Genomic DNA, 18,487 nt, shown 5'->3' on the forward strand with positions numbered 1-18,487 from the left:
ATGCGGAAGTCCTTTTCGTTGTCCGTCTGCCCGTACAAAAGCGCCACACTATCTTCGGGAGATTCTCCTGCATCCCGCAGAACTTCCGGATGATCTTTTCCGAGGTATGTGCATGGTACGAAATGAGTAATTTTAAATAGATTATCTACATTTGCAGCACATACCTCGTTGTAGGTTTCTTCGTCCGAGTCCTCTCCGATCCGTGTAGTAAGCCCTGTCGCTCATCCCGAGTGTCGGCCATGACGAACATGGAACTTCGCTGGTGCTGTTGCCCTGTTTTGTCTTCTTTTTCCCATTACAGACTTGAAAAAAGGTGAGGTTTCTGGCGATTTTCCTGTGTGTGGTGTGACGCTGTCTTCCCGGGGTATTCTGTCCACAGTAAAATTTTTCCAGGTCCTCTGCCAAACTGACGGCCAGAGAATCCTGCCGAGCTACGCCAACTGTGACAAAATATGATGCTTCTCGCACCCTTGCACCCTCAGACACCACGTCAGACACTAGGTAAAAGTCCAATAATTATATTTATTTTATAATAAAGTGCACAAAGCACCCTCTACTCCCAAATACTCCAATAAACAATAACCAATAACAAATCCTCCACTCCCAGACGCTTAGCCACCCTGCCTCCCAACTCAGCTCCTCGTCTGGGAGCTCCCACAGTCCTTTTATATTCCCTGACCCGGAGGTGTTCCTTCCCAACAGTCCACAAGTCCTTATTCCTTCCGGGTCAGGGTAAATAATGTTTCTCACCCCGGAAGCCCGACGCTCTTCCTATGATGAACTTCCGGGTCATAGGGCATGAAGAATTCTTGGTCCTCCCTGCAGCTCCCTCTCGTGGCCCCATGGCCTCCAGCAGGGCGGTGCACAAAAACTACATGGTCCATAATTCCATGCTGGTCTTCTGGGGACCTCCATGCTGCAAGGAGGGCTCCACCTGGCGGCTTAGGGGTATTGGCGGGTACATGGCCGCCATATCTTACAGTATATATATATATATATATATATATATATATATATATATATATATATATGTTTATATGTGTGTGTGTATATATATGTGTGTATATGTATATATATATATATATATATATATATATATATATATATATATATATATATATATATATATATATATATATATATATATATATATATATATATATAACAGCACAACACTCATATCAATGACAAAACAATTACATTAACAATCATGTTACATTATTTTTAAAATTTTTCCTTTTCTTTTTCATAACTTCTTTAACACACTAGTTCTCCGCTGCCAAGCGCGGGTATTCTGCTATTACTATAATATAATAAAAACATACATTTGATTTGAGTCTGTTACACCTGGTGTAAATATTGGCCACTTGTAAAAGTTAGTGCTTTTTTTTATTGTTCAGTTTTATTTTATCCATGACATTCAAGTGGTACAATAAACTTGCCTCTCCCTCTCTGAGTTGATAGTGTTTATCTCCATTCTTTTCACAAAAGCAGTGATGACCACAGCACCAAATGTGGTCATTGCTTCTCTTGTGAAAAGAACAGAGATAAACGCCATCATCTCAGAGAGGGAGAGTCAAGTTCGTTCTACCATGTGAACATCACTAACAGAATAAAACTTAATAAAAAGAAAAGAGCTACCTTATACAAGTAGCCAAAATTTATACTGGGTGTTACAGACTCAAATCAAATGTATGTTTTTAGTATATTATAGTAAGAAAAACAGCAGCTCACTACTCAAAATGAGGAGTACCCGGGCTCGAACCCGCAACCTTTTGATTATAAGACAGCAGTTCTTACCTCTGCACCATCCAAGAAGACATATCAACTTTCTGTCGATTGACAGCAACATGTAAACGGAATGATTTTTTTCTTTGGTTATTTGATATTTGGACAAAATTCTTCACACATTATACACTTCACGTCATTATTACTATAACATGAAAAAGTAATATATCCTAGATTTACCCAGATCACTGTAGACAGGGAACACACATGAAATGTATGTATTCCAAGTAACAATATATTATTTACCCTATACAACTCTAGACACCTCACACCCAGATAAAGAGAATTGAGCTGGGAGAACTTCAGCTGCATCGGCAGGGGATGGGATAGCAAGACAAAGACGCTGATGAGGAGTTGCAAAGGAAGGTGGCCTGGGATTCTAGTGTTAAGTAAAGCACAGAGAAATAGCCTATCTTTGAGTACAGAAAACAACTGAAGTTTAACAAGAAAAAGTTACATTTAAAAGTAGAAAGTTTTTACTTTTTGCCTTTAATTCTGCATGTGTAATAACCTTTTTTTCTACTGTTGTGTGAACTTTTTGCTTTGAATTTTCACTAAACCTTTATTAAAACAAAAATTTTTGGACTAAGAAAATTCTTTTGGTATGCATTTCACTCATGATTGATCCTTCCTTACCTTCTTAGGAGTTACAAGAGGGCATTTTTTCATTCATTTTGTGTCACTTGGCACATTTTGTTCTTTTAATAAAAATGTATTTTTTGGCATTATTTTTCTTTTTTTACTCACTAGTCTCATAGTTTGTCAAGCACTGTTAATAACCACCAAGACTAGAAAAGTACACTTGTCCTGAATCAAATGACATAAATCACTTTATTTAATATTTTAGTCTCTGTACTTTTACAGACAGAAATACCCAGTGACTTCTTGAGAAGTCGCAAAGGGTTAGAATCACATACTGCTAGTGAGCCTAATAAAAAGGCTATTATGTTTAGATTTCTACATTTCCGATATCCCTAATGTCACTTCATATGGTCAAGAGTAGAAGCTTGGCAAAAAACCAGTACCAAGTACCAACACCAAGTACTACAGTGGGATACAGAGAAGAGAAATGAAACAGAGGAATGTCAGTGACAGTTCATAATTATTTTCATGTTTTTATCATAGTGAAAATAATTAAAAACTAAGCTGAAATATGAATAGCTAATCAGCGTTTTAAGATATGCGAGAATAAAGAAATGTGCCTTAACCTTAAAACTGGTGGGACCATTCCTTACACAAGCCAACAGATTATTTCATAGATTCAGGGTCCTTATCCTTAAAGCTAGACATCTCCCTCTGTTGTTCTAATAAACTTTGAAATCTTCAATAGACTGGCATCTTGAGATTGTAACATATAATTCACTATGATATGTACATATGGATATAATCAGATAAAAAATTGGGCCTATACCAATTAAAGATTTATATGCAATAAGGACGTTTCTGAAATTAGGTCTACAGTTAACTGGAAGTCTATAAGACTTAAACATAAGAGCTATTTAGTACTGTAATTTCTATAAATGCACCACTGCTTCCTTTTCAGGTACCTTAGAAAGTGAAGATAATTTTGAAATAGAGATAGACCTAACTAACTAGGCTCAATTATTATAGGCCTGCTTTTTTCAATAATGTCACTGATCAAAATGATTTTCCACTTGCCATCAATCACACTATTCTAGACACATTGTTTAATTTTCCAAAATGAAATTGGAAGAAACAATTAAAGCTGGTAGGACTGAATAAGTCCTTTATAAGTTATAAGTCTAAAAGTTTATTCATTTTATTTTCTGCAGGTGCACATTGCCTGATTTTGATACCTCATACTCCAGTTGCCAACGTGAAGTTCTTATGTAGGGGTTTCAGCTTCAAATAAGATGTGCTTACATCTAATGTAAATTCTACAGTAAGAGGGTCAATAGAAACCATGGACACTCAATTCTTTCATTTTATTTTAGATTAAAAAATGTTATTCAATCACATGAAGAACTACAGAAGGAACTATGGAACCGCTGTCTGTTTGAAATGGACATATTTGTAAATTATAAACATTTGTTTCATGTTTTTTCTAAAGACCACCATTTTGATGCTGCTGAAAGATGATGCATTATTTTGAGTGTTGTTAACGGAAGCATTACTGTATTCATAAGCTTTCAGGGCAAATGAATGTTTCCCACAATTCTAACAGAATAACTGACATAAAAAATTTGCAAACTTATCCATTAACCCACAGTATCTTCAAATGCTAAGTTGTTTTTTGTTTTAAGCAGAGCTGCCTATTTTAATGCTTTATGATCAAGCTATTTCAATCATCAATCATTTATTATTCTAGATTTAATTTAAAACATGGATAATAATGAGTACTATGAAGTAAGACCATATAATTAAACCTGAGCTTTAAAATTCTCCTTCTGAAGCTGAAAATGATTTACTCTTTTTTTAACTTATAATACTATACTTATACTTTAGGGTATATATTATTGTCATGAAGAAAGTCAACTTAAAATCACAAGAATGAATAAAATGCAATTTAAATCTTTCCATATTTTATTAGGTGAATTCACATGAAATTCAAACTTTGAGAAAGATTGTATGATAGATGCTTTAGCTTTCTGACAGATTTGAGGTAACAGACTGTAAGCCTGAAAGACTTGTCAAGCTGAACATGAGTGCAGAGTATTTTGTGAAAGCTGAAGCACAAAGCACAACCTTAGAAAGTTTTGCACAGCCAGTCTGTTTGCGGCTTTGAGTAGCATTTGATTCCCAAGGGAACTGACATTTAGCTTGTGTGACAGCTATTTTCAGTTTTCTGAGAAAGTGTCCGTTTTCTAGTGGAAAAAAATTTAGGTGTGTGCATTTAAGATGGGTAAAAAGGGAAATGGTGGTTTGCCCTTTATTCAACTTTTTATGAAAAGAGTTTACTTAATGTTTTTAGTTAAATTAATTTGGTGCTTTGCAAAAATGCTTTCTATCCATTATTTATCTACTGGACACTTGGGAAAGATGTTTCACTCTTTGGCAAGAAATCTTTCTTTTTATTTTGTGAAGAAGTGTATATATAATATGTAAGTACTGATCTGGGAAATGTCATCTGTAACTGAATGAAGACTGCATGAATCCACCCAGGTTGTATAATTCTTTGTATTCCCTTTATTTGCGGTTATTGGTTATTATGCAAATATACTGTAATTTTCAAGTAAAAGCTTAAACTCAGGGTCTCTGATTATTGATTACTATTATTGCTGACTACTATGAATGAAAATTTTTTGAAGCAATTAAGTTTACCACAGAAAAATAACACCACTTTTAAGTATAGAAAGTAACTGAAAGCTAAGATTGTAGTAAAAGGGAGAAGAAACCCTTTTTGCTTTTTGCCTTTTATTCTGTGTGTATATTTTGGCGATTTATTCCTTTTAAAATTGTCAATAAACCTTTTTAACACAAACTTTATTGGACTAAGAAATTTCTTTTGTTACACATTTTGTCTCATGCTGGATCCTACCTTGCTAACTTAGTAGCTGTTTGATTTTGGGAACCTAGAAAAGATACAGCTACATGTGGGGTGCAATGTGGACAGTGAGACAGTTAAGAAGTTACAGATAAGATTTGTATAACTAGTTTTGACATCTCCTCCTATCCCCATTTTGAAAAAAAACTAAAGATGTTAGATGGTACCTTGCATGTCATAGATGTTCTGATTAACACGGTAATAGTAAGGTTTTGCTATCAGATAGCACAACAGGGAGCTGCCTCTGATGGCAAAAAAAATCCTCAATACAAGTTACTGAAATGTGGACATGGACATTTTTTTTTTTTTACAAATTTTACACTTAAGAAATGCTAATGGCAATTAGCCATAAACCCTTCAAAACCAACTACAGTACATCAGTCAATGCAGTTTTTACACCACTTCAGTTGGAATTTGATGTTTATGAAAGCAATTGCAGCTAAAAAACAAGGTTATGTGTGCTCTGTTTTTACTACATGATATTTTAAAACAATACACAAATGTACAGTGTTTCATGTACTATATTAATACATTTATTTACATTCTATTACCAGTTTTGTTCGATATAAGTCAATGCTGCAAAAAATATTTAATAAGGAAAAACGTGGTACCTTGGTCTATAATTAAGTAAATAAAAACAATGAAAAATAATAAAAACAGAATAGTTAGCCAGGATCCTAAAGGCACCTGAAATAAGAAGAATATTGGAATAAGTGGTCTTAAAAGGCAGATCTAAAAAAGTGAAAATACTTGTGAAAAAGAACTGTTAATTCCATTATCCACATTCTTCTTGGCACTTCATCAGTGTTCCATGTAATTATGTTTGGTGGTAAAACAAATATTTTGCTGTAGTTTTTAGATTCAGGGTTCATATATGCTGCTGTAATTCAAGAATATACATATGTGCACTTCATGTTATTTTGCATTTAAGAATTAGCTCAACAGCCAAATGCACTAGTTAAATCCATCCAAAATAACAAAAAAATGCTCATAATGAAAAACACAACATAACAAAACAATCAGCAACAGTTTTGGAAAACCAGCATATATGCTACTTTTATATTTCAGGTATACTCTATCTGAATATTGGCATTTGCTGTACACAATGCTCTTGTGAACCATTTTTGGCAGTTTCTCAGGTACCATAGGGAAAACACTTCTGACTCAAATTAGTGTCAATTTTAAATGCAAGTTTGCAATATGTACCGTTTTAAATTTTAAATAGAAAAAATATATTATAAGTGGACCATAGTGAACTCATTTACAACCTGCATTGCAAAAAAAAAAGATATATATTACAGTCCGGTAGTTCTGAACTCATTAGAAAAATGTGCCTCATCAATACACCTTGATACCAAAGACAAAATGATTTTCACTAAAACAAACCACAAGACCTTAGTTATACATAAGAAGTAATCTTCAATAAAAATAATATATTTTATTTATGAAGCACATTTAAACAGATATTTTGAAATTAAATTAATTGCAAAATGCACTATGCAATATAGGCTTCCTGTGATTCTTAACGGCATAAAAATAAAAAAAAAACAATGGATGAATGAAAAGATATTTAAACCTTTACATCATCCAGTTATCTTCCTATCATTAGATTTATAAAATAATTAAATGAAAAACACTGATTCAAAATGTAAAATTTCTTTTTCCTTACCTTATCACGAGGTACTGCTTGTGGAAGATCTCTCATTCTGTTGCGTCTCTGTTCCTATTATAACACATAGGTAAGTGGAAATATAAAGTATTAAAACAATGTATAAGGCTGTACATACTGAGCAAATTAAATTTATAGTGAAGATAGTTGGTCTTTATTGCTCCATATTTCAAGCAGGAATTAGTTATTGTTGAACCTTCCCCACTGCAATGTTTTTCTATTTTCGCAACATAGTTTGATAAATTAAAATATATAACATTTAATACTCCTATTGTAATTTAATGTTCTCTTTTATAAAGGGGCTTGTAACTCAAGAATTGGAACCTACTGAATTTTTAATGGTTTTATTCTTATAAGCAATTATGAAACTGGAATGAAAGTCTATTCTAGTGGGTACTTTATTTCACCTTTTTCTTTCTTTCTTTCTTTCTTTCTTTCTTTCTTTCTTTCTTTCTTTCTTTCTATCATTTAAATTCCTCTTAGATTATGCCTGGATTTCCTAAGGCCACTAAATGCAGTGACATGAAATCTTGCTTAACATATCTAAAATGTGTGATGAAGAAAAACAAAGGTGCCATTAAGTTTTAAATACTTGCAGCCAGGCTATGCAGTGACTGTCTAAGCTCTTTTTCTCCTATGTCCATTAGCATTAAATATTCACTAAATTCATTTTTGGATTATACTGTAAATAGGCAACAAAAGAAACTTGGTGCATACCACAATATTGCCAAAAGTACCACTGTACCTTAACACAAACTATTCTAAAGCATGTTATGTTGTATAATTAAATATTTTCTAAGCTACCAGACAATCAGTTTATCTGTCATCTCATCGTGGTTTACAAAAACAACGATTCCAAACTGAACCTTATTATTACAATAAATTGAGTGTTCCATCCTTCATTAGTCTTAATTAAGTTGACCTTTGTATATGCTGCAGTGTCACTGCTTATAAGTCATTTAGTGTACAGCCACAGAAACTTTACTTAACTAACAATTAGAACATACCCTTTGTTCCATGACCTTTTCCTGGAGTAGTTAATCATACCAGACCGCCATAGCTCTTTTCAGATGTCTAGCAGCTTCTTCTGGGTAATTCCCCGACTGTCCAAGTTAACATAATCTATCTAGCATGGCCTGCACCTTCCCTTGTGTTGCTCTTGAAAGGGTCATACCGGTTACACCTCTTGAGGCACTCCTTGTGCAAAAATGATAACAGTGGTATGTCTTTCATTTCCTAGAATCATCTGGGTACTGGGGTTTTTTCCGAACAAAGATTGTTAGTGATGCAGTATTTAGTTGTATGAAATTAAATCAAATGTGAAAAACTGGCTGTGCAAAAATCTGGGCCCCCTTGTAATTTTGCTGATTTGAATGAATGTAACTACTCCGTACTGATTACTTGCAACACCAAATTAATTGGACTAGCTCGTTAAGCCTTGAACTTCATAGACAGGTTTGTCCAGTCATGAGAAAAGGTATTAAAGGTGGTCAATTGCAAGTTGTGCTTCCCTTTGACTCTCCTCTGAAGAGTGACAGCATGGGATCCTCAAAGCAACTCTCAAAAGATCTGAAAACATAGATTTTTCAGTATCATGGTTTAGGGGAAGGCTACAAAAAGCTATCTCAGAGGTTTAAACTGTAAGGAATGTAATCAGGAAATGTAAGGCCACAGGCACAGTTGCTATTAAACCCAGGTCTGGCAGGCCAAGACCTGCAAGAACATCTTGCTGCAGATGGTATATCTGTACATCGTTCTACAATTCAGTGCAATTTGCACAAAGAACATCTGTATGGCAGGGTGATGAGAAAGAAGCCCTTTCTGCACTCACGCCACAAACAGAGTCGCCTGTTGTATGCATATTCTCATTTAGACAAGCCAGATTCATTTTGGAACAAAGTGCTTTGGATTGATGAGACAAAAATTGAGTTATTTGGTCATAACAAAAAGTGCTTTGCATGGCAGAAGAAGAACACCTCATTCCAAGAAAAACACCTGCTACCTACTATCACATTTGGTGGAGGTTTCATCATACTGTGGGGCTGTGTGGCTAGTTCAGGGACTGGGGCCCTTGTTAAAGTCGAGGGTCGGATGAATTGAACACAATATCAACAAATTCTTCAGGATAATGTTCAAGCATCAGTCACAAAGTTGAAGTTACACAGGGGTTGGATATTCTAACAAGACAATGACCCAAAACACAGTTCAAAATCTACAAAGGCACTCATGCAGAGGTAGAAGTACAATGTTCTGGAATTGCTGTCACAGTCCCCTGACTTGAATATCATTGAAAATCTATGGGATGAATTGAAGCAGTCTGTCCATGCTCGGCAGCCATCAAATTTAACTGAAATGGAGAAATTTTGTATGGAAGAATGGTCAAAAATACCTCCATCCAGAATCCAGACACTCATCAAAGGCTATAGGAGGCATCTAGAGGCTGTTATATTTGCAAAAAGAGGCTCAACTAAGTATTGATGTAATACCTCTGTTGGGGTGCCCAAATTTATGCACCTGCCTAATCTTGTTATGATGCATATTGCATATATTCTGTTAATCCAATAAACTTAATGTCACTGCTGAAATACTACTGTTTCTATAAGGCATGTCATATATTAAAAGGAAGTTGCTACTTTGAAAGCTCAGCCAATGATAAACAAAAATCCAAAGAATTAAGAGGGGTTTCCAAACTTTTTCATATGACTGTAGGTGAGAACGGGGAATGTTATGTTATGACTCAAGATTACCAGCACGTAAGACGCTTAATATACTATAAACAAACTTATTTTTGCTTCATAGTCACAACATTTTTCAAGAGATGGTTTTCTGTGTACAAATGTGTGCCAGTTGTGGGCTTTATGTTAACCACTCAACAAATCCATTTCTTTGTGATGAAAAGCACTTGGTTTACCATCCTATTAATTTTGCAGCAACTGGCTGAATCTGAGCAGATAGTGTAGCCCTATACACTTCAGAATTAATTCTGCCACTTTGGTGAGCAGTCATATCATCAATAAATATTAGTGACTGATGTCCATTCACAGCCATAAATGATCATACCATGAAACTACCTCCACCAGGTTTCACAGATGATGTGGTATTCATTGGATCATGAGCAGTTTTTTGTTCTCTTCTCCGTATTCTTCTCTTTCCAACATTCTGGTATACATTGATCTTGTTTCTTTTGTTCAAAGAAAATTATTCCAGAACTGGTACTACTTTTAAAAATGTTTTCTGGAAAAGACAAATCTGTCATTCCTATGCTTGAAGTATACCAGTGGCTTGCACCTTGTGGTAAACCCTCTGTGTTTAGCAAGTTTTCTCTTGATTGTAGACTTTGGCAATAATAGGCCTACCTCCTGAAGAGTGTTCTTGGTATGGCTAATTGTTGTGAAGGGGTTCTTCTGCACCAAGGATAGAATTCTGCAATCATCCAGCACAGCTGTCTTCTGTGGTCTTCCAGACCGTCTGGTGTTGCCAAGTTCACCAGCGTGTTTACTTCTTTTAAAGAATGTACCAAATGGTTGATATGATCACTCCTTATTTTTCTGCTCTCCCTCTAAAGGGTTTGTTTTGTTTTCTCAGCCAAATGATGGACTATTTTACTTTGGACTTCATATTGAGAGTTCACAGTGATACAGTAACTTCCAAATGCAAACTCCACACTTGGAATCAGTTCCAGACCTTATACATACTTAATAGTTAATGAAATAATGAGGGAACTACTCCCACTTGGCAATGGAACAGATTGTCAGTGAAATGTCCATATACTTTTCAACGGGTCGGGGGGCTATGCAGAAAAACAGCTGTCATTGCCTCATACGATATTTTTGGTAAACCTCTTAAATTAAAGCTCAATGTTTACACTTCAATCACATAATGATTGCTTAATGTCATATTCACTGTGGTGGCGTACAGAACCAAAATTATGAAAATTGTGTCATAGTCAATATACTTTTTGTTCTGACTATAATTATAATCTGTATCTTATATTATTCTCAGCAATGTAAAAAATAAAACAATGTTAACTCAGACTGCTTTGTTCAGTACAAGCCTCTCTTTTATTTAGTCAACTCGTTATCTTTTATGGATGCATTACTTACCTCTATTTCTGTGTAGTTCTACTAGTTCTGTATTGAATGATACTAAATATATTTTTATTATTATTTTTAACATACAATTATCTCTATTGCAGCAGTAAGATGATAGGAAGAGTTGTGTTTAATAATATTGTGCTTAATAATATGAACCAAGACACACAGCAGGAATGCTCTATCAAACTGTGTACTATCACTATTATTATTTTATGGACATTTAACTGTAAAATGCATGTAACTATGTCATATCCTCAAATATACCAAAACAAATTCTGTTGACGAGTAATGCAATTTTCCACTAAAAATAATAGGTATTTTCATTTTCATTCAACAAAATTTGTCACCCGCATGTTAATGAGGAATAATTTGTCATTGTAAATTGATTGTTGTTTAGGTGAATTCATAGAATGTACATACAAAAACATGTTCTCTTCACTCTCTGGGTTTAAATTGGTTACCTGCTTCTTAAAGTCTTGCCAATATTTTCAAGTGCCCCAAAAAGGAAAAAATGGTTGTGTCCATAGGTAACCTCATTCCCGACACTTTTCTACATTTATAATCTTTTAATATAAGAGATGCAAGAACTGCATAGCCCTAAAAGAAATATTGCATAAGAATACTGAAAACCTGTTAGTATGAATGGACTCAGTCTTATTAAAATTATGCTTACAATACTTTTACCATATGAGACCAAGTAGGAGTTCAATGCATAGTAAAACAGACAATACTGCAAGAAACAGTTCATATTACAGAGAAATAAAGAGGATGGCTAAATAAATAATGGACAGTAGTGAAAGGTCAATAGATTTATGAATATGTTTTAAAATTTTCAATGGGTAAAATATAAAACAAAATATCCATTTGGCAAAAAGAAAAATGATTATTAAACTTTAAAAGAAAAATCAAGCTTTCAAACAATGTCTTTGACAAAAAATGTTAAAAAATTCAGCCCTCTTCATTTGTATAAAAAAAGATTACCTCTATATTATTGTTCATAAGTCCACAGGCATCTGCAAAGTCTGGATGTTTAGTGTTAATATACGCAAGCTCAATTGCAACTAAATTGTGAACCTGTATGGAAGAGAAAACAATCAGTTAGTTCTTGTAATAGTTTCGCCAAGTTTGTGCCCAAGGCATGTTAAAATGGTTTGAGAATGTATATTATGTTAAAATATAACACTACACAAGAAAAATAATTCCTTCAAGGATTCTAGACTTTGTCAGTCTGATAACACTCAGGTCAACAAATGCAACAAATGTAATATTTCTTACACCACTGTTATAAGTAGACTAAATAATCTTATTTTCCAGCATTATAAATAAGCATAAAAATAATATCAAAATACTGCTTTCCACTACAGGCTGATCGATTAATCCGAAACCTTTAAATAGTAGCTGTCCCTTTTCACATAATTGTGATGTTTGCAATTTGTTACCAGGATAAAGTAAACAGGAACAAACAGAATGTATTTCAGACAGATATACCACAATACTATAATTGCCTAAATCAGTCACCTGCTGCCTTAGATTGTTTTGCATTGTAAATGAAGATATTTTAATAACAGTAACTGGCAAACATAAGTCATATACATGTGATATTAATCCCATTCCCATCTTATTTTTAAGAGGTGTGGATAATGTGACACATGATATCTAGGCTATTGTGAATTCTTCTCTGATTAACACAAGAATCCTTGAAGCCTACGAAAAAAACTTGTAATCCCAGGCCACCATAAATTCCTTTGTACATCGCCATCAGCTCCTTTGTTTTCCAAATGTGTCAAGCAGCACAGGTAGCAAGCAACCAGCTATCCCATCCCCTTACCAAAGCAGCTCAAATAACACAGAAGATTCTCAGAGCTCCTGTCTGTTTATGTGGGTGTAAGGTACCTGGAATTGTAATGGGTAAATAATATATCATCATTTGGAATACATACATTTCATGTGTGTTCCATGTCTACAAAGATCTATTTAAATCTAGGATGACAGGAAATGCGAGGCAGGAATTGTTGAACACATAACTAAAACAGAAACAATTTTCATGTTCTTGTAATTATTAACAAAATGTAGACATGAAGTGTATAATGTGTGAAGACTGAAGTCCAAATACAGTGCATCCGGAAAGTATTCACAGCGCATCACTTTTTCCACATTTTGTTATGTTACAGCCTTATTCCAAAATGGATTAAATTCACTTTTTTCCTCAGAATTCTACACACAACACCCCATAATGACAACGTGAAAAAAGTTTACTTGAGGTTTTTGCAAATTTATTAAAAATAAAAACTGAGAAATCACATGTACATAAGTATTCACAGCCTTTGTTCAATACTTTGTCGATGCACCTTTGGCAGCAATTACAGCCTCGAGTATTTTTGAATATGATGCCACAAGCTTGGCACACCTATCCTTGGCCAGTTTCGCTCATTCCTCTTTGCATCACCTCTGAAGCTCCATCAGGTTGGATGGGAAGCGTCGGTGCACAGCCATTTTAAGATCTCTTCAGAGATGTTCAATCGGATTCAAGTCTGGGTTCTGGCTGGGCCACTCAAGGACATTCACAGAGTTGTCCTGAAGCCACTCCTTTGATATCTTGGCTGTGTGCTTAGGGTCGTTGTCCTGCTGAAAGATGAACCGTCGCCCCAGTCTGAGGTCAAGAGCGTTCTGGAACAGGTTTCATCCAGGATGTCTCTGTGCATTGCTGCAGTCATCTTTCCCTTTATCCTGACTAGCCTCCCAGTTCCTGCCACCACCATGCTTCACTGTAGGGATGGTATTGGCCTGGTGATGAGCGGTGCCTGGTTTCCTCCAAACGTGACGTCTGGCACTGTACTGTTTGTACTGTTTCATCGTCTGCCGTGGGTTTTTATGGATTTTACCAAGTTTTATTAAGTTTTAGCTGACTACTCACTGTTGCCCGGATATACTGTTTAACCTTCTGCCGTGGATTTTACGGATTTTATCAAGTTTTTGCTTTTACTCACCTGATGCCCGAATTTTCTGTTTTACCGTCTGCTTTGGATTTTACGGCGCTGTCTGGATAGCATCTCTCCCTTCTTCTTCGGTCAGAATGGAGTTCAGTTATTCCAGCTCACAACTCTGCCGACTTAATCCTGCAACCACTCCTGAAATTAACATCCCCATCATAAAAGCACTTGGACTCTTTCGCCGTCCTCGTTACACTCATAGAGGCTCCGGTCGGAAGTTTATCTTCCATAACCGGCCAAAGTGCTCTGTTCCCAATATTCCATCTTTCTGGTCACCTGTCGCACGTTTCAGGCGTCATCAGAGCACCGTCGTTCCAACTACTATCAACTCTGAAAGTATCATGAGATCTCTGCACTCCAGCATGGGAAACACCCGAGCTATTGAGAAAAACACCGCAAGATTCTCACATCCCTGGCTGGATTTATTTTGTCGAGTCGATTCTAAGCTGCGTGGAGTGGATTTTAATGTTTTGTGACCAGTACAGAGATTTACCCCACAGTCATTGGTCAAATTTGAACTGTTTAACTCTCAATCCATCTGCAATAAAGCCACACTGATTGAAGAACACATCAGGGAGAAAGGACTTGACTTCATGTGTCTGACAGAAACATGACACCAGTCAGAGGTTTACTTTGCCCTAAATGAAGCCTGTCCTCCTGGGTACAGTTACTTGGAGGCAGCTCGCAGCACTGGTCGTGGTGGTGACTTAGCTATCATCCACCGTCAGGATTTGGGGTTGCCCCGTATCTTGATACCTGCAACATCTTCCTGCGAGTGCCTTGCATTTAAATGTAAGCCTCCTTTTCCCATGACTGTTCTCCTTATCTACTGACCTCCAAAATCCAAATCTGCCTTCATCCCGGAAATGACCGATCTTCTCACAACACTCTGTGCTACCTCTGCAAACATCATAATTCTAGGAGATATAAATATTCATGTTGACAATCCCACAGGTTATCTCACTGCTGATTTCTTTGAGCTACTAGATTCTCTCAATCTACAACAACATGTTGATGTCCCCACACATTCCTGGGGTCACACACTTCACCTGGTCATTTCAAATTATGCCTTAATCAGTAACCTACAGGTATATAATCTTGGTATTTCAGACCACAAAATAGTGTCAATTGAGCTGCCCTTTTTATTCCCCCATACCAAACATTTCAGAAATCTGAAGAACATCAATGTGGATGCCTTGGCTCAGGACCTTAAACTTCTCTCCTCTGACCCTATCAGCTCCCTCTTGGTTGTGTGGGTTTTTACAACCAGTCCCTGAGCAGTCTCCTGGACTTCCACACCCGTTAACATCCAGGTCCGTCTCATTCTCGTGCTCAGCACCTTGGTACACCTGCGAACTGCGAAAAATGAAGATGGCTGGGCGTGTCCTTGAGCGGCGGCTCAAGGCCTCTGGGCTGACTGTCCACAAACAGGCTTACAGGGAACACAAGACGGCGTATGCAGACACTCTGAAGGTTGCACGGTCAAGATTCTATTCCACTATCATTAGCAACAGCTCCAGGAACCCTAAAAAACTTTTTTCAACTATAAATCACCTTCTCAAACCTCCTTCACCTGCCCACTCTGAGGCCACTGATGAGAGGTGCAATATGCACATCAATTTCTTCAAACAAAAAGTTGATAACATCTGCTTACACCTCTCCACCATGGATATCCTGCCCTCCCCAACTGTCTGAGACTGTCCAGCCCCTTTGCTCCTTCTCTGTTGCCACACGGGAGGAGGTGGAGGACAACATCAGGAAAATGAAACTGTCTACCAGTTCCCTGGACCCTTTCCCCTCAGCTTTAATGAGGGCCAACGACTCTGCCGTCTCTCCACTTATCACCAGGATCATACACCAGTCCTTCTTGGCTGGTCATATTCCTTCTTCACTAAAAACTGCTGTCATCAGACCTCTACTGAAAAAACCCACCCTGGATTCTGAAGTTCTCTCCAATTATAAGCCCATCTCCAATCTTCCATTTCTCTCTAAAGATCTGGAAAAAACAGTTGCAACACAACTTCACGATCACCTAAAACAATAATCTGTTTGAAAAGTTTTAGTCTGGTTTCCGCCCTGGCCACAGCACCGAAACAGCCCTGGTCAGGGTTACAAGTGATTTTCTGATAACAGCAGATACTGGTTCCCCTTCTTTACTCATCCTCCTTGACCTGACAGCTGCTTTTGACACAATAGACCACAACAATCTCCTTCACCGCCTGAAATACACCATTGGACTCTCAGGAAATGTTCATAATTGGTTCACATCTTACCTGACCGGCAGAACTGAACATGTCGCCCTGGGCAGCGCAAAATCTCATACCCACAACATCACCTATGGTGTCCCACAGGGCTCTGTGCTAGGCCCCATCCTTTTTACAATCTACATGCTCCCTCTTGGAAATGTCATTAGCAGACATGGTTTATCTTTTCATTGCTATGCTGATGACACTCAGCTTTACCTCAGGACTACCCCCACCTCCTCTACTGCTCCTCTGCCAATATCTACATTGACTACCTGCCTGGAGGAGATAGAGGCGTGGATGAGGCTCAATTTTCTTCAGTTAAACAGATCCAAAACACAAGCCATCTTAGTTGGCACATCACACCATCTCCGCTCTTCTACCATCACCAGTATCACTTTCACTGGCCAAAACATTCCCCTTTCCACTTCTGTCACCAATTTGGGTGTTAAAATGGACCCTTAACTCACCTTTGACACCCATATCAAACACCTCTGTAAGTCTTCTTTCTACCACCTCAAGAATATCGCTAAACTCTGACCAACTCTCACCCTGGAATATGCAGAGAAGCTCGTCCATGCCTTTGTCTCCTCCAGGCTGGATTACTGTAATGCGCTCGTCATCGGGATTCCTGGCAAGAGTATTCAGAGACTCCAGTATATTCAAAATTACGCTGCCAGGATTCTGATGAGGGTGCGAAAGCATGACCATATCACCCCAATCCTGAAAACCCTTCACTGGCTCCCTGTCCCACTCAGAATTGAGTACAAGGTCATTCTCCTCACCCATCAGTGCATCTATGGACATGCCCCCTTTTACTTACAGGAAGTCCTTACCCCTCATACCTCCTCACGCACTCTTCGTTCTGTACACACTAATACTCTCCAAGTCCCTAGAACCAAGCTTCGCAGTATGGGTGATAGGGCTTTTTTATCTGTGGTGCCAAGACTGTGGAGCCCTCCCTGACTACCTGTGAGCCCCACAGTCGACTGATGTTTTTAAACGGAATCTAAAAACTCATCTTTTTAGAAAAATATTTTTTAAAGTATAAATAGATTTTCTTGTTTTATTATTTTTACTCTGTAGCACTTCGAGATTTCTAAAATATGAAGTGCAATATAAATAAAATTTATTATTATTATTATTACTTGTAAAAGTTAGTGTTTTTTTTTTACTATTCAGTTTTATTCTCACCGTTTGGATGCAGCAACAGGTCGGGTGTCATCCTGCCAGCAAATCTGCCATTGTTTGTGTTCGCATCAGCATTGTACCCTAACCGGATTTCTTTTTCTTCGGTTATATTCTTGAATAAAAGCGCAATTGGTTTGTTATACTTGTACCTTTTGTGAAAGTGTTTACAGTAATCCCTCCTTGATCGTGGGGGTTCCGTTCCAGAACCCGCGATAGGTGAAAATCCGCAAAGTAGAAACCATATGTTCGTATGGTTATTTTTATATATTTTAAGCCCTTATAAACTCTCCCATACAGTTTATAAATATTCCCTGCACAGTTATACAGCATAAACCCTTTGTATTCCCTTAGATATTAGGCAAGATTCATTGAAATTATGTATGTAAACACACTGTTTATATACAGTAAAACCTAAATATTATTTTAAAGATATCGAGTGTCTCCGATATCACATATGTTTATAGCCATTACGATAGACAGGCCACCAGCAATAAATACGTACAATGCAAGAAAAACTGTATACAGTAAATGTGTGTACAGTGACACTAAACATATGTACATGTACTAAGTACTGTAAGTAGAAAATTAATTATGGTTACTCAACAACAATGACATGATGACTTTTCCGATAATGATGAGTTTAGTTTTACTGCACAACAAAGGAGAGCGTTACAGCTCTTCTAAAGGAGACTCTTCAGGCAACTATGTAGCACTGCCATTGTTCTTCTAACCGGCAGCCTTCAATCCAAATCCCTAAAGCAGATTCCATCCAGACTACTGCCTTATTACATCCACTTACAACTCATTTTGCACCCTGGTTAAAAGGACACTGCAGCCGTAGATCTTATATTCCTTTCCTACTTTTTAAATAAAAAGAATCGTAGCCTCATTGATGCTGTAATGGCGTCCTACAGTGGTGTAGCTTTTCCTTTGCTTCAACATATCCAAAATATTTATCTTTTCGGCAATCGTTAACATCTTCCGTTGGCGCTTGGGCACGGCCCCTG

The 18,487-nt window shown here is 36.9% G+C and overlaps 1 protein-coding gene across 13 annotated transcripts in view; it reads right to left on the reverse strand.

Annotated features, from left to right (window-relative positions):
- Positions 1 to 18,487, reverse strand: part of dnm1l (dynamin 1-like) — a 200,844-nt gene that overhangs the window by 43,793 nt on the left and 138,564 nt on the right. For all 13 annotated transcript variants that reach the window (XM_039769937.1, XM_039769930.1, XM_039769935.1 and 10 more), the window contains 2 exons: positions 12,038 to 12,130; positions 6,963 to 7,016 (listed from right to left, as the gene is read on the reverse strand). In XM_039769937.1, the coding sequence (XP_039625871.1) occupies positions 6,963 to 7,016; positions 12,038 to 12,130 (147 nt within the window). The remainder of the gene's footprint in view (positions 1 to 6,962; positions 7,017 to 12,037; positions 12,131 to 18,487) is intronic.

This window comes from Polypterus senegalus, chromosome 11, assembly GCF_016835505.1.
Source record: "Polypterus senegalus isolate Bchr_013 chromosome 11, ASM1683550v1, whole genome shotgun sequence".
Classification (NCBI taxonomy): Eukaryota; Metazoa; Chordata; class Cladistia; order Polypteriformes; family Polypteridae; genus Polypterus; species Polypterus senegalus.